This window comes from Notolepis coatsorum (assembly GCF_963971535.1).
Source record: "Notolepis coatsorum genome assembly, chromosome: 4".
Classification (NCBI taxonomy): Eukaryota; Metazoa; Chordata; class Actinopteri; order Aulopiformes; family Paralepididae; genus Notolepis; species Notolepis coatsorum.
In genome coordinates, this window is record NC_140168.1 from 111,551,082 (window position 1) to 111,575,726 (window position 24,645).

Genomic DNA, 24,645 nt, shown 5'->3' on the forward strand with positions numbered 1-24,645 from the left:
GTAGTTAGAGACCATTGACCGGAGGTAGGCGGGAGCGGTTCCCTTTGCCGCACGGTATGCTAGGTCGAGGGCCTTGAAGCGGATTCGTGCAGCAATGGGGAGCCAGTGCAGGTCCCTAAGAAGTGGGGTGACATGGGCCGACTTCGGTAGGTTTGAGATCAGGCGGGCCGCTGCGTTCTGAATGAGTTGAAGAGGCTTAGTGGCAGTGGCCGGGAGGCCAGCGAGCAGTGCATTGCAGTAGTCGAGGCGGGAGATGACTGTTGATTGGACGAGGAGTTGGGTGGCTTCTTTTGTCAGGAAGGGGCGTATCCTTCTGACGTTGCTCAGGAGGAATCGGCAGGTTCTGGTCGTCGCTGCGATGTGAGCAGAGAAGTTCAACTGGTCGTCGAGGACAACACCAAGGTTCTTGGCGGTCGGGGACGCAGTCACAGCTGTATTCTCGACTGTGATTGAAAGGTCGGTTAGGGGGGAGGATTTGGCCAGCAGGTGGAGCAATTCTGTTTTGCTTAGGTTCAGTTTGAGGTGGTTGGACGTCATCCAGGCTGAGATGTCGGACAGACAGGCCGAGATCCGCTCAGAGACGTGGATATCTGAGGGAGGGAAGGAGAGGAAGAGTTGAGTATCGTCGGCATAACAATGGTAGGAGAAGCCATGAGACGTGATAATGTTACCCAGTGATTTAGTGTAGAGGGAGAAGAGAAGGGGTCCTAAAACCGAGCCCTGGGGGACACCCGTCCGCAGGGGGCGGGTGGCCGACAGGGTCCCTCTCCATGACACTTGGTAGGAGCGGTCATTGAGGTATGATGACAGCCATGTCAGCGCAGAGCCAGCCACTCCCATTCCTGCGAGGGCCGCAAGGAGGATCTGGTGTCGAAGGCTGCAGATAGATCTAGGAGAATCAGGACAGAGGAGAGGCCTTTCGCTTTTTCTAAGTGAAGTGCCTCTGTGACCGCAATGAGGGCTGTCTCTGTGGAGTGACCAGTCCTGAAGCCTGACTGATTAGGGTCTAGGAGGTCATTCTGTAAGAGATAAGCAGTAAGTTGGTTGGATACAGCACGTTCAAGTGTTTTAGAAAGGAAGGAGAGAAGAGAGACAGGACGGTAGTTGCCTATGACGGTAGGGTTCAGGGTTGGTTTTTTTATGAGCGGCGTGACTCTGGCTTGTTTTAGGGAGGTGGGGACCACCCCCGAGTTGAGTGAGGAGTTGATGGTTGCAGTTAGGAATGGGAGGATGTCTGGTGCTATGGTCTGGAGGAGTGGGGAGGGTAGCTGGTCCAGCTGGCAAGTAGTCGGACGGTTTGACGTTACCAGTGTCAGGGTCTCTGCTTCTGTAATGGGAGAGAAAGATGACAGAGTGAAGGATGAGGTTCTCGATTCAGCATTTGGAATGGGTGGGGGTTGGGAGAAGGAGCTGCGGATGTTCTCCACTTTTTCCTCAAAGAAGATCGCAAAGTCTTCGGCAGAGAAAGATGAGGGAGGGGGGGGTGGGGGGGGAGTGAGGAGGGAGGACATGGTAGCATGCAGTTTGCGAAGATTCTTGGCAGAGGCCTCGATCCTATGGTGGAAGAAAGAAGCTTTGGCATTAGTGATGGTTTTGGAGAATGTTAACAAGAGGTTGTGATATGTGTCGATGTCAGCAGTGAGGCGTGACTTTCTATACTTCCTTTCAGCTGCTCTCAGGACCTGTCTTTGTTCTCTCACTGGATCTGTCAGCCATGGACTGGGTGGGGAACGGCGGGCAGGTTTCTCAACGAGGGGACAGAGCTTGTCGAAGGAGGTTGCAAGGGCTGAAAGGAGGGTGGAGGTTGCCATCTCTGTGGAGAGAGCAGAGAAGGTGTCACTCAAAGGTAGAGCGGATAGTATGTCAGAGGAGAGGGTGGAGGGGGATAGGGAGGGCAGGTTGCGTCTGAGTGAGACTGTTTGAGTTGGGGTGAAGACCTTTCGGTTAAGCATGAGAGTTAGTGAGAAGGATATGAAGGAATGGTCAGATACATGTAGGGGAGTTACCGTGGTGTTAATGATGCTGGAGTTACGGGAAAATATGAGATCCAAGGAGTTGCCTGCTTTGTGGGTGGGAGGCATGGCAGTGGGAGTCAGGTCAAACGATTGTAGGAGGGAGACTACTATGACTGACTGAGATGAGTCAGGCAGGTTGAAGTCGCCCAGTAGAAGGAGAGGGGTACCATCTTCCGGTAAGGAGCTAAGAAGCATGTCCAGCTCATCTGTGAAGTGATCGAGTGTACCTGGAGGGCGGTAGAGTGTAACAATGGTGAGATTGAAAGGATTAGAGACAGATACTGCATGATATTCGAGAGAGGAGAGTGACAGTTCTGGGAGTGGTGTTACACTGAGGGGGTGTGGCCTAAGGGGGCGTGGTCTAATGATCGGGGGAGTGGTCAACATCGACCAATGAAAGGTGGTCAACATCGACCAATGGCACAATCCGCAAGTCTCTACGACAAACGGTTCAAGAGATACACTGAGGGGGTGTGGCCTAAGGGGGCGTGGTCTAAGGATCGGGGGAGTGGTCAACATCGACCAATGAAAGGTGGTCAACATCGACCAATGAAAAATGAAAGAGGATATCCCTACTGAGTACAATCATAGATATCTATAGAACTAGATAGCTTAAGGCGGAGTCACCAGCGTCACTGAACCGCCGCCATCTTGCTCCAGTTAGCCTTGAGTGAGAGTGAGTGAGCTGCACAGACAAAAATACTCATAACTCGCTGAAATATTGACGGATTTACAAACGGGTTGGTTTGCTATAAACATCAAAGATGTAGTTATGATACTGCATACTTATAAAAAAAAAATTTAAAGTTTTTTTTTTTTACAAACCGCTTAAAACATAGCCACGTTAATAATGCTTGTAATAAACCAAACCGTTTGTAAATCCGTCAATATTTCAGCGAGTTATGAGTATTTTTGTCTGTGCAGCTCACTCACTCTCACTCAAGGCTAACTGGAGCAAGATGGCGGCGGTTCAGTGACGTCGCTCTCCATTGGCCGGCAGCGCGGGCAAGCTATCTAGTGTTCTATATATATCTATGAGTACAATGACACAACCCGCAAGACACAACCCGCAAGACAGAGGGCGCTGTCCAGCAATTCAGTACTGCAACACAGTGATGGACAATGATGGGTTAAGTGGATGATGTCATTGGCAGGTCAGCTGAGCCATGAGCCCTGAGCCTCACAGCTGTTAAGCCTGAACCAATCAGCCATGAGCACAATGACTTGCATATTCTGAATTTTCTTTACATGACTGCATTGTCACGTTGATTAAAAGAAAACTATAAGAGATGAAGCGTTGTGACGCGCACAGAAGCACTACAATGAGTAGGCGAAGGGTTGTGTGCGATATTGTGGCATTCGTGCGATATTGTGGCACTCCTTCGGCGATCGGAACAGAAGGCAAAAAAATAGTGTGAAAAAAGTGATTTCTAGAGTGCGATTGCATGGCGGTCAATGGAGAGGAGAACCTTCAAACAAATGGTCGTCAGTTGAGATAGAAATGTCCAATTCCATTTATTTTTCTTTTGTGAGCGGACTGACAGCCGTGTCATCGTTTTGATGTGTTTGTTTTATTTCTACGTCCAAAATTGAGATCACACTCGCAATTCACCCAAGGTAGGGGAAAAAAGATTATTTCAGCTGCTACACTCTAAATTGCAATGCATTTCCAATGGGACCGAAATTTTACCGTTTAAAGTCGATTCGTAGCCAGACGGTGCGGTGAAACTTTTACGAGTTCGAAGACCGCTGTTGCCATAGGCAAGCCGCTCATTTTGATACCTTTCACGTGTATGGTGCGCGAACGCTCTGGCACGAGCGGTGTTTGAAAATCTAAATTGCAATGCATTTCCGAAATTTTACCGTTTAAAGTCGATTCGTAGCCAGACGGTGCGGTGAAACTTTTACGAGTTCGAAGACCGATGTTGCCATAGGCAAGCCGCTCGTTTTGATACCTTTCACGTGTATGGTGCGCGAACACTCTGGCACGAGCGGTGTTTGACAAATTCGGTGGATCTCGCACTCTAAATTGCAATGCATTTCCGAAATTTTACCTTTTAAAGTCGATTCGTAGCCAGACGGTGCGGTGAAACTTTTACGAGTTCGAAGACCGCTGTTGCCATAGGCAGGCCGGTCGTTTTGATACCTTTCACGTGTATGGGGCGCGAACGCTCTGGCACGAGTGGTGTTGGCAAAATCGGTGGAATAAAGAAAGAATAAAAAGAGTAACAAGAACAACAGTGTGGGTGGCAACCTGGCTTCGCCAGGTCACCCACACTAATAATATAATAAGAATCCAATAGAATGACATTGTGCAATAATACAAGTAATCAAAGTAGGGCATATCGGTATCTGTACATGAGTTATTTACAGAGCATGGTAGGACATGCTAGGTCCTGTGGTAGTGCAATACACTGTTAGCTACGGATGAGGCACTGGGTCTTTATGTACACTGCTATACAATGCTATATTATACAATCTCAAGCTCTACTATACTATTCTTAAAGTGACCTTACCTTTTGTAATGTGACCATAAGTGTGAGCGTATGCAATACATACATACATATATACATACATGAGAGAGAGGTTAGGGATGCAGCTTCTGTCAAACCTTATAAGGGCATATAGCCACGCCCCATTTTGTTTGATTGGTTGTAGCCACGCTCCCTTTTTGAGATGATTTATGGCCCCTAAGTCCCGCCCCCTTCTCTGATTGGTCGAGGATTCAAGGAGGCGGGACATCCGGTTTCGAAGGGAGGGACATCCGGTTTAGGAGGGGAGGGACATCTGGTTACGGAAGGGGAGGGGTTGTAAGGGGACTTCTGTTTTTAGATTTTTTTTTCAGAAATAAAAGATTTTTTTTTATTTTCAGATTGTATTTGTGTATTCCAAGGTTTTCAGAATAAACATTTCACAATATGTATTTGTGTATTCCAAAAGTCTTAAGAAAAATACAATATCTTCACAATATGTATTTGTGTGGACATAAACATTTCAAATGTCTGTTTCTTAAGATTGTGTGTATTCCAAGGTTTACAGATTAAACATTTAAAGTGTGTGTGTGTTTTCTTAATGCCAAATGCAAAATACAATGTGTTTTCTTGCAAGTGGTATGGTTTGAGCAGAAAGAATTCTCCCCATGCTGTGTGTGTCTACCTCTCAGTAGAGTGTTTCTGAAATGTCAAACTGCAGCTTCTCTGAAAAGTGACATCCCCCTTCGCTGTCATAGATGGCGGGAGAATGACGATAACGAATAGGTGGACTCAAAAGTGCCGTATTCAGTTACTGCCAAGTCCAAAAGATTTATGACCCTCCGACTTCCCCCTCTATGGCAGTTTGGTGTGTGTGTTCAGAAAATGTGTGTGTCTGTGTACGCTCAAGCGACTGAAACGGCCAACTGTTGGTTCTCCTTTTTCTGCAGAACACACGATTCTGAAAAGTGACACTTATTCTGCAAGGTTGATCCGACCCTCTCAGCAGAAAAAAAGCAAGCCCCCCTCAAAAAGGTGTGACTGTTTGGCACAATGGTGCTTAGAGATGTCTCTGTCATGCAGAAGCGGCATATTACTATCGCTGATGGGGGCAGGTAGTTAGTAATAAAACAGGGGTACAAACTTAACTTTTTGACTTACCAGCCATTTGGCTGGTAGATTTGAAAAACTACCAGCCAGGCAGATTTTTTACCAGCCAAAAATTAAAAATAGCTTTTTAGTATATCGCCATGTGTTATTATTACTATATAATACTCTCATATGCTATTTTCAATTAATATCATAAACAACATAAGGAATATTAGCATAATTTTGAGTGGACTGAAGGAATGAGTCAGCGTTAATAGTTTTAAATGCAAATAATTTATTGAAACATAGAAGTGGGGTCGGGGACACACACACTGTTTCAACTCACCACCCCCGCATCATATTGTAGTCTAGTCTGTCTTCAAACTTCCACTCCTCTCGAAACCTTTTTATATTTGAATATCAACATTATCTGTGCATCCTCAGTAATCCTCAGTTTACTACAATATACTCCTCTCCTGAGTCCTGACTAGTGACTTCATCGTCTTTCCAAACGCACGCACACACAGAGAAAGGGAGAGTGCCCCCCCCCCCCATTTCCCTTTCCCCAGTCCACACTGTTCTCTGCTCGCAAAATAGGTGCACTGCTGTGTAGCTCTGCTCTCAGGGAACAAACTTAACTTTTTGACTTACCAGCCATTTGGCTGGTAGATTTTAAAAACTACCAGCCAGGCAGATTTTTTACCAGCCATTGGCGGTTGGCTGGTACTTATTTTGTTCCCTGTCTTCACAACTTAATATTACAGTGAAAGAATAAAAGAGGAAATACAATTGTAAGTGAATAATAGGCTGATGTTGTTTGAAAAAAAAGAGTGATAACTTGTAAATAGGGGTTCTAACTAACCACAATATGTATGTATGTATGTATGTATGTATGTATGTATGTATGTATGTATGTATGTATGTATGTATGTATGTATGTATGTATGTATGTATGTATGTATGTATGTATGTATGTATGTATGTATGTATGTATGTATGTATGTATGTAATATATAGTGTTTGTATGTGTGTGTGTGTGTGTGTGGAGGATTTTTTTTTTTTAAAGAAAAATACAATGTGTCTATAAAGTGTAGAATATCACAATCTTTAGACACTTGTGTTCGGAAAATATAAGTGTAGATAAACAAAAGTATCATAGAAACCTGTTACAGCATGCTGTTTTGCCAACGGGGGACAGGGCTGTGTTTAAGTTATATGCATGGAGGCTAAGTTATGTTATGCTAGATGGTTGCCTCTCAAGGGTGAGGGGCTGATTACAAACACTGTTGTAAAACCGGTGAAGCGTTTTATTTAAAATAGATTCTTTAAAAAGGTTGCATTACATATTTTGTATTATTATTCACATTAATTATAAAAGTTAAAGACATGATTAGGTATAAAAGTTAAATGTGATAGCTTAAAGAGAGTTGTGCTGAAAAGATCCGTCTATGTGGGTCTGTGTGTGAGGGGTGTGAATAGGCTCCTCTTAGGTGTTAAAACACCCCCCATGGGGGAATTGAAGTTTAGACGACATGCAAACTCAGAGTAAAACTGTAGAACATTAGTCACATTTACAGTCATCATTCAAATACAAATGGTTTATATCTTTGTAACATAAAAGTTAGTGTAGAACATTATACTCATAGCATATTTTTAGTTCACAATGGAAGGGGTCACATGAACACAATTTAAAACAGGTACTAGAATTAACGGATCAGATCCCAAATCCACTGTAACCTCACGCATACTCACAAAGGCTATGGTTAATAAAACGTTCTATTATTCTAACCTATATGGGCACATGTACAATGGACATTCAATTCCATCCATTTAATTCACACAACATATATATCTGAGTTAGGGGGCTAGGGGTTAACGTTTATGAATGTAGCATAAAATCATTAGAATTGTTATCGTGTAGCAATAAAACACAAAGTAGGTTCATGAGAACATGCAGATTATTTATTAATTTCAGATTATTTGACTTGTTCCAAGACCAGATGACATTTGAAGGAAATTCAAGATATTATATGAGATGTTTTTAAAAGGGGAAGGAACTAATTTACTAGATTGAGTCAGACCGGGGTCTGAAGATGTCCAGGGCTAGGGTGTCTGTCTGCTGACAGTTTGGGACACGGTGCTTACAGAGAAGTTGTAGTTATTATTTCTTATTTCATAAAACTAATACAATGTTGACTGTAAAATGAGTCTTTGACAAGGTTAAGAGGTAACAGATCAGAGAAAGACTTTTGTCTTGTTTACATCAGAGTCCCCCATTTTCAATTAATCAGGGCCTATATGGCATACTGATAGACAGCAATGCTACATCCAGACATTTAGGACATAGCAGATTACAAATACAGCACTGTTTGTGAAAACAGTCCAGAAAATATGTGTCTGTCCAAGCTGTTTTAACTGTTTCATATGTCTTAAATTAAGACTTATTTCATGGATATAGATCACTTCAAAGCCTGAATGTCCATATACTGTATCAATGCTAGGCCTACATTTTTAGGTCAACTTCCCCTTTTTAGCACGGTTCAAACCGTACCAACACATCTAACCCCCATTTATGTCACAGCACCACTGAAAATTAGGACAGAGTTTGGGTAAAAGGCGTTCTATGCTAGCTAGACCTTCTGTGATAGCTATGTCTGTAATGGACTTTCAAAAACGTTGAAACTGTAGACCATTCACCACCCTATCTGAGTTCCAAATTAAGGGGATTTAAAGAATGAGAAGGGCTAATGTCCCTGCATCATTGCATAACGTGGTGTTATATTTTATATTTATGACCTGACCATCTCTCCCATACGAACCTCCTGCAGATCAATAACTTCCATCCTCTTTTTTACCCTGAAAAACCCATTCAATATAGTTTGCGGTGCCTCAAATGTAATGTTCAGAAAATATGTATTTTAACACTTTGAGTGCCACGCCGGGTTTTCCTTTTTACCCCCTTGATGCCACCATCCACTTCAATGTTAACGTTAATATCGCCTAATCTATGTTTTAAATTATGGCTATGTGTCTAATCTGCCAGTCGCTTATCAAAGACTATTTTCCAGTCAGTGCTGTCAAGGCAGATTGGTTTTTTATCACGTCATTTCCGTTTCAGAGCATTTAGAATTGCACCCGTTTTGAGATAAAAAACAGTTAATTCTGGACCATTCTATGAAAATCGTCTTTTACTGGAATATTCCACAGCGTTGATATTCGTCAGCCTATTTATGAATCGTTTTCAAATAAACGCTAGATGATCAATATTATACGTGCACGCAAGCACATTCGGGCCGCGCGCGGATAATCGCCGTGTTGATTTCCTCTTGGACTTTTACAGTGAAACCGAAAGAGCCCATTTCACAAAACAGCTTATAACTTCATCAAAATTAGTCTGATTATCCTAACACTGATAACATAGATTCCTTACCTGACATCAGATGGTATCCAACTGGTATATTCCAATTCCTGATCACCATTCGAAAAAATCGATAAGTGTATAGATCCAACGCGATACAGTAGAACTCCATGATCAGCGGGGCTCAGAGGCTCCAGAATGAACTGTGGTAACCCCGGCTGGATCAGTGGACTGGAAAATGTGGAATACCGGATTTTTTTCCCCATCCATTTTCATTGAGTCCATTCCAAAATCCCTTATGTCATCTGGGAGACGATAGGGGGCGCTTTTTTCCACATATGATCGCCGGCGGTGCTCGTGTATACTCGGGTAGGCTTGCGTGATGCAATATGATTTCAGATTGCTAAAAAAAATTAAAATCAGAGAAATCTCGTGAGTGGCTTTCAACCACATATTAATAAACCCGAGATATCTCGTGTGTGGCAGTTAAAGTGTTAAGGTCTTTTGTTGTTGCAGTCAATTAGAGCCACGTTTAGCTAAGAGAGGGGTCGATGATCTCAAATGACTACTTGGTAAACCACTTTCGTGAAAGAATTGGAACTATATTGTGGTACACACGAGTAATTCAGCCATAATATTTGCATATGATAACACATAATCCTATTGAATTCTGAATTTTTTGTTTATTGGCTGAGGGTCAATGATACACATAAATTATAAACATCTAAAACCATGAAACTGACCGATTTTTACTAGATTTAATCAATAGTCAGAAGGATAATGTTATTTTAGTCAAGGGTTGACATATATCACCCCCATGACACATCCCTACTTTTTGTAAGACAAGCAGTTTGATGTTTGTTGTATAGTGTTATTGCTCGTTACGTGATAACACATAATCCTATTGAATTCTGAATTCTTTGTTTAATGTCAATGATACACTTAAAATAGACATCTAAAATCATGAAACAGGTCGATTTTTAGTAGATTGAATCAATAGTCAGAAGGATAATGCTATTTTAGTCAAGGGTTGAGATATATCACCCCTTGACACATCCCTACTTTTGTAAGACAAGCAGTTTGATGTTGTAATTACAGTGATCTTCATTTTTTATCAATTGCTTATTGTGTATTATTAGGTGTTTGTTTATGTTTTATCAGTCATTTGTACCAGATCTAGCTCGGGAAAAAAAGGGTCCATGATCTCAAATGACTACCTGGTAAAAAAGTATACCAATTGTCATGCAAGAATGTAACTCTAATGTGCTACATAAGTAAAACAGACTATTTGCAAACAGCATTGTTCTAAACAGTGTATTACAAAATATTTTTTGTATCTACTATAGACAGTGTGTATTTATATTTTTGCTAAATGTAAAAACATATTGCAGGATATTTAGCAGAAACTATGGTAAATGTAAAGAACGTGATATCACATAATCCTATTGAATTCTGAATTTGTTGTTTATTGGTTGAGGCTTGAGGGTCATTGATACACATAAATTATAAACATATCAAACCATGAAACTGACCGATACACTTAAAAACAGAAATTTTTTTACCTGTTTACACATTGATGAGGTAAAAAAAAAAAAGTGTTTCAATACAGATGTATTTTTTAGAAGTTTAGTACGCTCAAGCCCCAAATGTATTTTCTTTAACCTGTTCTAAGGTATACAAATAGCACATTTATGAAGGACTTTGCAGAACAGCATCTAGTTTTTTTAGCCCCCCTGAGTTTTATGCTCTCAATATTTCGATATGCATTAAATCCTATACACGATAGGAGATATTCAAACAGCTCAAAGATGATAATTCTAAGGCAAACAAAAATGTAACTCACTCACCATAGTTAGTGTATAGTATGGCTAACATGTATGAAAGTAACATAAAACCGTTATTAGAGTTGTTGATACAATATTATAATTCATAACAATTTTGCAGAAAAAAAAGCTAAATGCACTGTATTACCGGCGGAGGTTGTGTGCTCCTTGTCCCGATGATTGAAGGAAATTCATTTAAGAACTATTTAGCATGAAATATCTTAATACAAAGATGTATTTTATACATTATAACCATGAAAATAATGCAATGTTAGGTTTTACCGTGATTATAGTGTTCACAGATAGGAATGTATCCAGGACGGGGTCATTTATCAGTAACCCTGGACAGACTTGTGAAGTCAGAGATAGGAATGTATTATTCACATTCAATTATCCAAATGTACTCTGTTTGAGTCAAATTTACTCTGTGAAATGTATTGTGTAGCAAAAACAATTCATATTGTTTCAGTGATGGCCTGGCTGATAGGTCTATTGTCGACATGTCTTATTTCTACATGAAAGATTTGCTTCATTCACACAATAAAAAAATTTGTGAAAAATTTGTGAAAAAATAATGTATAATATCTGGACTGATTCACTGTATAGTGAATCCAGGGGTATAGTGGATCGATTATATTTTGTATAAAGCACCTTAAAACAATTAGGCATTTCATTTATAATATCAAAACATGTCTTATGTTCTATAAGATGTTCTTATGTATCTACAAGTCTTATGTAGAATGATGTAAAAAGAGTTCTACTAATATATTTTACGTTAAAAACGTGTACAGAACCTGGGGTCGGATATTTATCTTTCTGTACACGTTTTTAACGTAAAATATATTAGTAGAACTCTTTTTACATCATTCTACATAAAACCTTGGAATACACAAATAAAAAAAATATTTTATTTCTGAAAAAAAAAATCTAAAAACAGAAGTCCCCGCCCCTTACAACCCCTCCCCTTCCGTAACCAGATGTCCCTCCCCTCCTAAACCGGATGTCCCTCCCCTCGAAACCGGATATCCCGCCTCCTTGAATCCTCGACCAATCAGAGAAGGGGGCGGGACTTAGGTGCCATAAATCATCTCAAAAAGGGGGCGTGGCTACAACCAATCAAACTAAAATGGGCGTGGCTATATGCCCTTATAAGGTTTGACAGAAGCTGCATCCCTAACCTCTCTTACATGCCATACATACATAGATATATACATACATGCAATACATACATACATACGTACGTACATGCAATACATATATACATGCAAAGCATACATACATACTGTACATACATGCAAAACATACATACAATACATATATACATGCAAAACATACATACAGTACATGCATGCAAAACATACAGTACACACATGCAGTACATACATGCATACATACATACATACATACATGTAAAACATATATGGGCCGGGGACTTCCGGTATGCCAGCAGACGCATAAGAAGCCGAGCTCCCGGGCAAAGTGAATTTCAAACACTCAAGAATTCAAAGAAAACATTCAACCAAGACAGAAAGGTAGTTGAGTGGGAGAAAGAAGGGGAAGAACCGAGAGAAAAAAAAGGAAAAAAACATTCAATAATTCGGAAAACGAGACTACAAAAGGACCCGACACCGAAGCTAACGCTCCCGCTAGCTTAAACGATCAGCAGCAGGCCGCCAGCGCGCAGTCAGGACACGAGCCGAGCATGGACCAGGTGGGCATAGTTGAAGCGATAAAATAACTGAAAACGACTTAAAAGAAGAGCTCAGGAGAGTTAGCGAAGACATAAAGGAAAAGCTCGATACTATCGCATTTGAGATACAGAGCCTAAATCAACGAGTGGAAGAAGTGGAGAGCCGAGTGGACAAAATGGAGGACTGGATGGCGGAGATGCACTCAGAGCGAGTCTAGAGGAACACGGAGTCGCACAGTACAGGTTAGTTGACCTGGAATCCAGGGCGAGGAAGAACAACATCCGCATATTTGGGATGGAAGAGTGAAAAGAGGGGGACTCAGTTCCAAAGTTTATCGAACAGTTTCTCAAAAACGAGTTATCGCTCCCACCGGACATAGAATTCAAGCTGAGGCAAGGGATGCAGTGCTAGAGTAGTCGCACGCTCCCTGTGCTCCCGATGCCAATCTTCCACGGCCTTCCCGAGGGGAGAGAAGGTCCCGACCCAATCGCATTTTTCGAGACGTTCTTTTCGAACCTGTTCGGCCCTGACGCCCCGCTCCCGAGGCGCATCGAGCTACAAACAGCGCACCGGGCCCCGAACACGCGTCCACCTGCAGGCCGCCCGCCTCGTAATGTTTGGGTTCGCTTTCTCCGTCTCCAAGAGAAGAATAAAATCCAACAACTGGCTAGGGAAAAGCGGTCCCTCACGTTTGAAGGTGCCAAAGTCCAAATCTTTCAGGACATCCCACCGGCCATTCAAAAGATGAGAAAGGAGATGTTTCTCGAGGCCAAAATCGCCCTACAAGACAATGGCATTGTCTCTAGAATGCGCTGGCCCACATCATTACAGATCGACTTCAAAGGGAAGCAGGTGATGTGTCATTCAAAAGAGGACGCTGATTTGTTTCTCAAGCAGAACAATCTTCATCAGAAAACGAATAAAAGGGCCCAGCAACTGTTGACCACTAAGATGACAACCAACGGATCAAGATAAGTGACTGTTCTATGAACATTTGAACTTCTATCTCTTTACTTAATTTTTTTTCCACCCATAGGCATTTGCCTACTATTATTGGAGGATAATCTATCACTAAAAGAACTGCATAGCCTACTGAATATTTATATTTAATTAATGATCTACGGTGTTGAATTAGAGCAGTCAATTGGTTATGTATCTCTAGGAACATTTGAACTGTTTTTTTCTATTTACTTCATTATTATTATTTCACCAATGCTATGCCTACTATTATTGGAGGATAATCGATCACTAAAGAACTGCATAGGAGCCTACTGAATATTTATATTAATATATTTAATTAATGATCTACTGTGTTGAATTAGAGCAGTCAATTTGGTTATGCTGTGCAGTAGCTTGTTGATTAATACAGTGCAGCTGTATTGGTTTAGTTTCGCTCGTCAAGCCTCCTGCCATACTTTAATATAGCGGGTTTTGTTTAGTGTTGTTATTATTGTCATTATTATTATCATTATCATGATCATCTTCACTACTGTCCTTTTTTTATTATTATTATTATTGCAGCTTGTTATTAGCTTTTTTCGAGACACTTAATTAAAGTATGCAAACTCTATCAAGTGAGTCACGCAACATACTTTAATGTAACGTGTTTTGCTTAGTGTTATTATTATTGTCATTATTATTATCACGACCATCTTACTGTTCTTTTTTTTATTATTATTATTGCAGCTTGTTATTCGCTTTTTTTCGAGACACTTAATTAAAGTAGGCAAACTTTGTGATCAAGTGAGTCACGCAATATTCTACCTGGGTTTGATCACAGAGGAGACCATACACAATGAAGACTTGTACCTGTTCAAAATCATGACAATAGCTGGTAAGAAGGCCATCACAAGGAGCTGGCTCAAAGAAGCCGCTCCAGACAAAGAGACATGGAGGGGAATAGTGGAGGAGATAAGCGATATGGAAAAAATTACATTCCTGCTGAGATTGAAGGTCGAGACATACGTCAGACGCTGGTCGAAATGGACAACATATGAGCCGTCAGACGGTTAAAGACTGCCATGACACAATCAAAACAGACCTGACATATCAAGAGCAAATACAGCTCCCCCACCCCCCCCCCCCACCATACAACGTTGTCTTGTCCTGTTTGTCCTGTCTGTCCTGTGGTGGTGGTTGTCATATTATTATTGTGAATTGTATATGCTTATGTAAAAATTTTAAATTTAAAAATAAAGAGTTATATAAAAAAAAACATATACACACATACATGCAATACATACATACATACATATACATAAATGCAAAACATTGTTCATATGCTTATATTCCTAATTATATTGTTTACACTGCTTATTCTTATCTGTACTATAATTTGATAGCCTATATTTATGTCTTCTACTATTACCATGCCCATACCTGTACTACCCCCCGCCCCCCCCCCCCCCCCCCCCCCCCACACTATGGCGCCTGAATTTCCCCCAAGGGGATCAATAAAAGTGCGACAGTGGCTCGGGAGGTAGAGCAGTCGTCTGGTAATCCGTAGGTTCCTGGTTCGATTCCCACTCCTCCCAGGCAGCGTGTCGAAGTGTCCTTCTTGAGCAAGACACTTAACCCCTAACTGCTCCCGATGAGCAGGTCGGCACCTTACATGGTTGCCTCCGCCGTCAGTGTGTGAAAGTGTGAGTGAGTGGGTAAAATGTGAGGAAAAAATTGTAAAGCGCTTTGGATAAAACCTGCTATATAAAGGCACCCATTTACCATTTAAAGGAATATCTTATACATGCAATATATATATATAGATACATACCAGTGGAGGTTTCTCTATGACAACACGTGAAACACAAATTCACTCATAATTCATAATTATTATTAATTTACATATACCTATATATATAAAAAAAAAAAAAAAAAAAAAAAAACTATATATATATATTTTTTTTTAATTATTATTATAATTTTTTTTATTATAAATGTTTTCCTCTGTAAAAAAAAATGCCAGTGAATTTTTTTTTCTTCAAAAATGGCCAAAATTGACAGCTCTGAGCAGGCCTGCACTGCAGTATTGCCTGCAGTAATTATTCGTGAAGAAAACTTCACAGGTGTGACCCATTGTTAAATAAATAATAAATAACAGCGAATCAAAATAGGCTATTAACTTCATCTAAGAACGGTCTGTGCAGTTAAACTCTTGCCATTGAATGGAGGATTGATTGATTGACAGCCCTTGACATCCAATACACGGAGGTTGAATATGATTGGCAGCCTTGCAAATCCAATCAGAGATTTCTGCATTGCAAAGTCAAAATGGGTCCAGCTGCATGTGAGGAGGATAGGTTTAGCTCGGGCCAATCTCAAGTTTCTCAAGTTTCTTTATTAGTTGTCATACAGAAGTACAGAATACTTTTATACAAAATGTAACATAAAGAAGCATTTTGTATAAAAGTATTCTGTACTTCTGTATGACAACTAATAAAGAAACTTGAGAAACTTGAGATTGGCCCGAGCTAAACCTATCCTCCTCACATGCAGCTGGACCCATTTTGACTATGTGAAAGTTGAGACTATGAGAAAGTTGTTGTTTAGTAGTTAGTAAGCTGTACAGCTATAACAAGTCAGGCTAAATTAAACTTTGCGCCAACATTAGGACCGAAGTATAAACCAGCAACTGAGCAACATGAAGAAGTGGATTTATGCATCTGGATCAGAAAAAACGTTGTGGATGAAAAAGTAAGTATAGGCTACAGTGCTTGTATGCTAACAGTAGCTAGGCAGCTTAGCCTACATCACAATGATAATCACCAAGCTAACTTACTGTACACACTGTAGGGCTGGGCAATTAATTGAAACAGAATCGTGATATCAATTCATAGACCTATGCAATCTAATTTCTAAGTTATGACTATTTTCTTTTATTAAAAAAAAACGTTTTTTTTTTTTTTTTTTTTTTTTATTATTTTATCTGGGTTGAACATGATTTGTGGAACTCCCTCTGGTGTTGTGGTCGGGGTATTCACTGACCTTTGGGAAGTATTTAGACATGCACATGGGTATCTTAGTGGTGTAGTGTATCTTGTAGACCAGGCCCATTGCAAGTTGCTGTACTCTGTCGTCTACTCTAAGCCATCCTAGGTTGTCAAAGTGGACAGGGGTGAGGTGGGTTTTAGGAGTAAGGTCAAGCAGTAGTCTGACCAGTTTGTTTTGTGATGTTTGTAATCTTGTTTTTAGTGCCTTTGAGGTGCTTTGGTACCATGAGGTGCAAGCATAGTCGTAGTACCCTTGAATGAGTGCTCCTGTTAGAGTCTTCAAGGTATTCTTGTTTACCAGAGAGGAGATCCGGTACAGGAATCTAGTTCGTTGGTTGACTTAGTTTTATTACATTGGATCCCATTTTGTCACAGGAAAGATTTGCCTCTATAGGATGGAACCCAGGTAGGTAATTTCATCTTTCCTTTTAAGATAAGATAAGATATTCCTTTATTGATCCCCTTGGGGAAATTCAGGCATCATAGCAGCATGGGGGAAGGGGGGGGGGGGGGTACAGGTAGTGAAAACAACACAAGCAGTGTAAACAAATAGGTCAATATAATTTACTATCTAACTAACTGAAATATACATTATTCATTATTCACAGTATCACAGTATCCACATAAGGTGCAGTATGCATAAGGTAGTGTTATTGTCCTACTTGAGTTCCTATTAGTTCTAGGTCGATGTCTGGCAGCAGTCGCTGCCCACTGTTGTGGAGCCTGATGGCCACTGGTATGAAGGACTGTCCGAGGCGGTTAGTTGAGTGTCGGGGGGGTATGAGTCTGTGGCTTCCTTGTCACCTTCACCTAATATGTTTTGATCTGGTCAGGTGCGCTGTCACCTAAAATGTTTTGATCTGATCAGGTGCGCTGTCACCTAATATGATTTCATCTGGTCAGGTGCGCTGTCACCTAATATGTTTTCATCTGGTCAGGTCCGCTGTCACCTAATGTTAATATGTTTTCATCTGTGTCCACTGACCACTGACACACAGTGGGGGATGTTTTAAAAATATTATTTAATATATAATATAAATATAATATAATAATTTGTGCTTCACCTAAAAATTTGGTCAGCAGCCTCCACTGATACATACACGCAAAACATACTGTCGGCAAGGCGATGGCCAGGTAGTTACCGGGTATTAACAATACTCAACCAGTAGGGGGCACTCGGGTTACACCAGGTTACACCCACAACGATTTGACTTTTTGTCTCTCTCGACTTTAGCATCATCACAGCTGACCAGAGAGAAAAAAAATACAAGCCACAGCGGCATGCAGTGATCTGTCCGGGACAAACACGTAGTGTAGTAGTACACTACAAGCTTTTACCACAGCATGATCTGACAGGGTGACTATTGTGGAAGACAAAAATATTATGTAGCCTGCCCTGATCCATAACATCAGGTAGCTTCGCATTTATCATACTGTGTCCTTGTTGGCGGATTTTTGCTTGGAAAAAATAAGGCGCAACATTTAAACACCAAAGAATGCTTATTCTCCAGTGTATATATATTTTTTTTTTTAATCTTTTTTAATCTTCTCTCTCTCCTTGCTTCTCTACTCTCTTTATGTGTCCGTCCACTTCTCCAGGCTCAGCCGATGGAGGTACGAGCAACCAGGGACTTTGCTGAACACAGAAAACTCACCCTGCTGCCCAGCGACCTGGTGACCGTTATAGACCATGGGTGAGAGAAGAGACTGTTAATGGGAGGGGGGGGTGGTGAGAGAAGAGACTGTTAAAGGGGGGGTGGGGTAAGAAAAGAGACTGTTAAAGGGGAGGGGGGGGGTGGTGAGAGAAGAGACTGTTAAAGGGGGGGTGGGGTGAGAGAAGAGACTGTTAAAGGGGAGGGGGGGGGTGGTGAGAGAAGAGACTGTTAAAGGGGGGGTGGGGTAAGAAAAGAGACTGTTAAAGGGAGGGGGGGGGGGGGTGAGAGAAGAGACTGTTAAAGGGGGAGTGCGGTAAGAAAAGAGACTGTTAAAGGGGGCGGGTGAGAGAAGAGACTGTTAAGGTGGGCTGGGGTAAGAAAAGAGACTTTTAAAGGGCGGTGGGGTGAGAGAAGAGACTGTTAAAGGGGGGGTGGGGTAAGAAAAGAGACTGTTATAGACCATGGGTGAGAAAATGGGGGGGATGGGGTAAGAAAAGATGAAACGGAAGGACACAAGGGTTCATTGTTAAGTTCAGATGTGGGCCTTTTGAAAAGGTCGTCTCTCAAACCTGCATTCCTGCCCCATTTAACTCTTTCACATTTCTGCTGCCATCTTTGGGGCTAATTTGTTTGGGGCCTGGGGAGTGAGGTTCCCCTGTGACCCCCCCCCCCCCCCCCCCCCCCACACCACACACACACACACTGTAGCCACCCGCTGATGATAAAACTACAATTATCACGGCCAAACGTATTGTGTAGGTTGATAATCTTTAACAGAGATATATCTTATTTAATTCTTATACTATTACAACCAATAAAAGTAAAAAGTTTTAACTTAATCTTTGAGGGAATGTGTTTTATGTCGTTATCTTTACACGTTACCATGGTAACTACCAGGGATGGGCAGTATTCGATAGTCACTGGGAACTATTTGATTACTCAAAGATCGCTAAATAGCGAATGTGACATTATCAAACCAGCGAGCTAGCTGACTGCTGTCATCGCTAACAGCTAGATATGTGCGCAGCAGGCTAACGTTATTTCCAGGAATAAAAGTATTAATTCCAAAAGTTACATTGTTGATGCTTGAAATGTCTGAGCTTCCACGTTAACGTCTGGTTTTGTTTTAACTTAAAGGGGACATGCATTGCTATTCCTAGCACTATTTGGGCAACTTTACACAATTCCTGTGAGTCTATGGAACACCTCTGTAAGGTTTTATTAAAAAAAAATCATTGTTTTATATTTCTAATCAAGTACTGCGCCCATAAGCACTTTGAGTGACAGTCATCCACACAGTCTGCGAGTGGCAGAGAGAGAGAGAGTTGTGTAAATACAGCTGCATGTGTGAGATACGCAGGTCCCCTTCTCTTTCTCTCTCTCCCGTTTGAGGAAGTCTTCCACTGTGCGCTACAGCCATAGACGGGGCGTTAGTTATGCTCCCGAATCGAGAGAGAGAGATATAGAGAGGGGGAGAGAGAGAGACAGACAGAGAGACGACAGCGCGACTCGCGTGTGTGTATGTGTTCTCTGTCGCGAGGGTCTATCTGTTTCTCCCTCTCTCTCGCTCGCTCTCTGTCAAACCCCGTTTGATGAAGTGTCGGGTTACACTATGCGCTACAACCACAGAGCCAATCGGATCACTATCCGCTCCATCCCGCCTCGTTACGTCACGATGCGAGTCAAATCAGAATGACCTAATTAACTCGAGCAGGAAATGGTCGGACATGAATGAGAGCAATCCGCCAATATGGTATTTAGAGACACAGACACATTGATACTAACTACTATTGCTATAATACAATGCTAGACACTGAAAAAAAGCCATTTATAATGCATGTCACCTTTAATATCGAACGTGAGATAAACACAATAAAACAAGTGAGCTAGCCGGCTGCTGTCATTGCTAACAACTAGCGCACCAAGCTAGCGTATTTCCGGGAGGAAAAGCATTCATTCTGAACATTACTCTATCACTGATGGTTGAAATGTGTGAACTTAGTGAAACAACATGGCAAACGTACAAAACGTGGCTACCAGGTAACATCTCCACCCTCTCTTTCTTATCTTTCTTTTCTGTTCTCCCAGCTGCTAACAGACTGTTGTGCTACCTGACTAGCGGTCGTTCAGCGGTGTAACAGTTAATAGGGTCCCCTCAATACACTACACATTGTAGGTCCTGGCAAAAACAAGGGAAAATATATGCAAATATAGACAAGGATATTTGCATAAACTATTCAATGTTTTTTGATTGAATGACTATTAGAATATTAGAAAATGGATGCCCATCCCTAGTAATTACTGCAGTACCCATCATGCCTCGGCATGCCTCGCCAATCTTCAACCAATCACGGGAGTACAACTACTCTGACATGGCATCCCTAAACATTGTCGTTGGTTATTCTTAGTGTGTTCTTGTATTTAATTTTTTTTGTAAAAAAAAGAATATAATAATAATATAACGTGCGACTGGGTGGCGCAGCGGACATTGCGCTTGTCACCAACGCAAGAGACACCAGGTTCGACTCCGGCTGTCGGCATTGCCTCCGGCTTGGGCCAGCCGTCATACTAACTCAATTGGCAGAGTTAGCGGGTGGAAATCGATGGGTGGTAATCTGGACGTTGTGGACAGCGACTCCTACAGGTCGGTCAGGGCGCCTGCACAGCAGAGACAGGCAAATAGCGTGGGGTAGTGTGAGCCTCCCACACGGTACACCTCGCCAATGAGAGTCCGCGCTGGCAGGTGAAAAGATGCGACAGGCTGCCTCCTCGTGTATCGGAGGGGACACGTGATGCAAGGCTTCTATCCTCCCTACTACCGGCAAGTGGGGGGCATATGCGAGCAACGTTCAAGACAGGGGAGGGGAGAATTGGCATGGCTAAATTGGGATGGGAGACTAATTGAAAAAAGAGGAGAAAAAGTGGATACATTTTAATAATAATATAACGTTAAAATTATTATTCTGGTTTCCTAACATCATCCTCTCAGTTCAGTTGATTTAATCAACAAATCTGTAAAATTCTTTGTTCGTTTGCCACATGTCTATATTAGAGAAAGACCTCTGTGAAGCTTGTGCTTACCGGAGCTGTTCCTTCAACTAAGAGTCCAACAGTTTTTGCGTATATCCCTCGGAATATGTCGTCTCTATAACCGCGGTGGTCCTCCTCAGTCACACCCGGTGTGTTTGACCCAGCTGTCGTGTCCCTGTTTCAGCCTGGAGCTGAACGAATGGAAGGGACAGAACCAGAGGACTCTGTCGGTGGGCTGGTTCCCCGCTACCCTGGCCGCGCCCTCCTTCCCTGCCGCCCCACCGCCTGCCGACCCCAAGCCGGCTCCTGGCGTACCTCCTGGCGCACCTCCTGGCGCACCTCCTGGCGTACCTCCTGGTGCACCTCCTGGTGTCCCCCCTGGTGCCCCCCCTGGCTCCGCCCACATCTCGGTACCCTTGAAGGGCAGTCTTCAGCACACCGGCCACGGAGACGTGCACCCCGACCGGAGCTGGGCACGCCGGAGCGCCTCGAGGAGTCAGTACCTTCATCACCACTCTCATCACCACTCTCTCACTCCATCACTACTCTCTCACTCCATCACTACACTCTCACTCACACACCCCACCACAACCACTCACAACACACACACTCCCACCAACACTACTCTCCACCATCACTACACTCTCACTCCAACACTACTCCTCCACTCCACCACTCACTCCACCCTCCACACACACTCACTCCATCACAACCACTCACTCCATCACACTCTCACACCCATCACTACCACTCACCACACACTCCACACTCCATCACTACACCACACACCATCACCCACCACACACCACACACACCCACACACACTCACACCCACACTACACCACACCCATCACTACTCACACACTCCACACTACCCTCACTCCACACTACTCTCACACACCACACTACACTCACACACCACTCACCACTCACTCACTCACTCCTCACACTCCATCACTACTCTCTCACTCCATCTCTACTCTCTCACTCCATCACTACTCTCACTCTCACTCACTCACACTCTCTCACTCATCACACTCTCACTCTCACTACTCTCTCACTCTCACTCACTCACTCACTCATCACTACTCTCTCACATCACTACTCTCACTCATCACTACTCTCTCACTTCATCACTACTCTCTCACCCATCACTACTCTCTCACTTCATCACTACTCTCTCACTTCATCACCTACTCTCTCACTCCATCACTACTCTCTCACTCCATCACTACTCTCACTCACTCTCACTCACTTCATCACTCCTCACCACACTACTCACTCACACACACACTACTCTCACATCCATCATACTCTCTCACTCATCACTACTCTCACTCCATCACTACCTCTCACTCCACTCACTCTCACATCATCACTACTTCTCTCACTCACTCTCACTCACACTCTCTCACACCATCACTACTCTCTCACTTCATCACTACTCTCTCACTTCATCACTACTCTCTCACTTCCATCACTACTCTCTCACTTCATCACTACTCTCTCAATCCATCACTACTCTCTCACTTCATCACTACTCTCTCACTTCATCACTACTCTCTCACTTCCATCACTACTCTCTCACTCCATCACTACTCTCTCACTTCACTCTCTACTCTCTCACTCATCACTACTCTCTCACTCCATCACTACTCTCTCACTCCATCACTACTCTCTCACTCCATCACTACTCTCTCACTTCATCACTACTCTCTCACTCCATCACTACTCTCTCACTCCACATCTCTCTCACTCCATCACTACTCTCTCACTTCATCACTACTCTCTCACTTCATCACTACTCTCTCACTCCATCACTACTCTCTCACTTCATCACTACTCTCTCACTCATCACTACTCTCTCACTCCATCACTACTCTCTCACTCCATCACTACTCTCTCACTCCATCACTACTCTCTCACTCCATCACTACTCTCTCACTCCATCACTACTCTCTCACTTCACTACTCTCACTCATCTACTCTCTCACTTCATCACTACTCTCTCACTCCATCACTACTCTCTCACTCATCACTACTCACTCTCACTCTCATCACACTACTCTCTCACTCCATCACTACTCTCTCACTTCATCACTACTCTCTCACTTCATCACTACTCTCTCACTTCATCACTACTCTCTCACTTCTCATCACTACTCTCTCACTTCATCACTACTCTCTCACTCCATCACTACTCTCTCACTCCATCACTACTCTCTCACTTCATCACTACTCTCTCACTTCATCACTACTCTCTCACTTCATCACTACTCTCTCACTTCATCACTACTCTCTCACTCCATCACTACTCTCTCACTTCATCACTACTCTCTCACTTCATCACTACTCTCTCACTCCATCACTACTCTCACTTCATCACTACTCTCTCACTTCATCACTACTCTCTCACTTCATCACTACTCTCTCACTCCATCACTACTCTCTCACTCCATCACTACTCTCTCACTCATCACTACTCTCTCACTCATCACTACTCTCTCACTCATCTCTACTCTCTCACTTCATCACTACTCTCTCACTTCATCACTACTCTCTCACTTCCATCACTACTCTCTCACTCCATCACTACTCTCTCTCACTCTCTCACTCATCACTACTCTCTCACTCCATCACTACTCTCTCACTTCATCACTACTCTCTCACTCCATCACTACTCTCTCACTTCATCACTACTCTCTCACTTCATCACTACTCTCTCACTCCATCACTACTCTCTCACTTCATCACTACTCTCTCACTCCATCACTACTCTCTCACTCTCATCTCTACTCTCTCACTTCATCACTACTCTCTCACTCCATCTCTACTCTCTCACTTCATCACTACTCTCTCACTCATCACTACTCTCTCACTCCATCACTACTCTCTCACTCCATCACTACTCTCTCACTTCATCACTACTCTCTCACTTCATCTCTACTCTCTCACTTCATCACTACTCTCTCACTCCATCACTACTCTCTCACTTCATCACTACTCTCTCACTTCATCACTACTCTCTCACTTCATCACTACTCTCTCACTTCATCACTACTCTCTCACTTCATCCTACTCTCTCACTCATCACTACTCTCTCACTTCATCACTACTCTCTCACTTCATCACTACTCTCTCACTTCATCACTACTCTCTCACTTCATCACTACTCTCTCACTCCATCACTACTCTCTCACTTCATCTCTACTCTCTCACTTCATCACTACTCTCTCACTTCATCACTACTCTCTCACTCCATCACTACTCTCTCACTTCATCACTACTCTCTCACTTCATCTCTACTCTCTCACTTCATCACTACTCTCTCACTTCCATCACTACTCTCTCACTCCATCACTACTCTCTCACTTCATCTCTACTCTCTCACTCTCATCACTACTCTCTCACTTCATCACTACTCTCTCACTCCATCACTACTCTCTCACTTCATCACTACTCTCTCACTTCATCACTACTCTCTCACTTCATCACTACTCTCTCACTCATCACTACTCTCTCACTTC

At 42.5% G+C, this 24,645-nt stretch overlaps 1 protein-coding gene across 1 annotated transcript in view; it reads left to right on the forward strand.

Annotated features, from left to right (window-relative positions):
* tnk1 (tyrosine kinase, non-receptor, 1) overlaps positions 1 to 24,645 on the forward strand; it is a 135,611-nt gene that overhangs the window by 42,350 nt on the left and 68,616 nt on the right. The window contains exon 9 of the mRNA XM_084312919.1: positions 18,033 to 18,127. Coding sequence (XP_084169045.1) covers positions 18,033 to 18,127 — 95 coding nt within the window. The remainder of the gene's footprint in view (positions 1 to 18,032; positions 18,128 to 24,645) is intronic.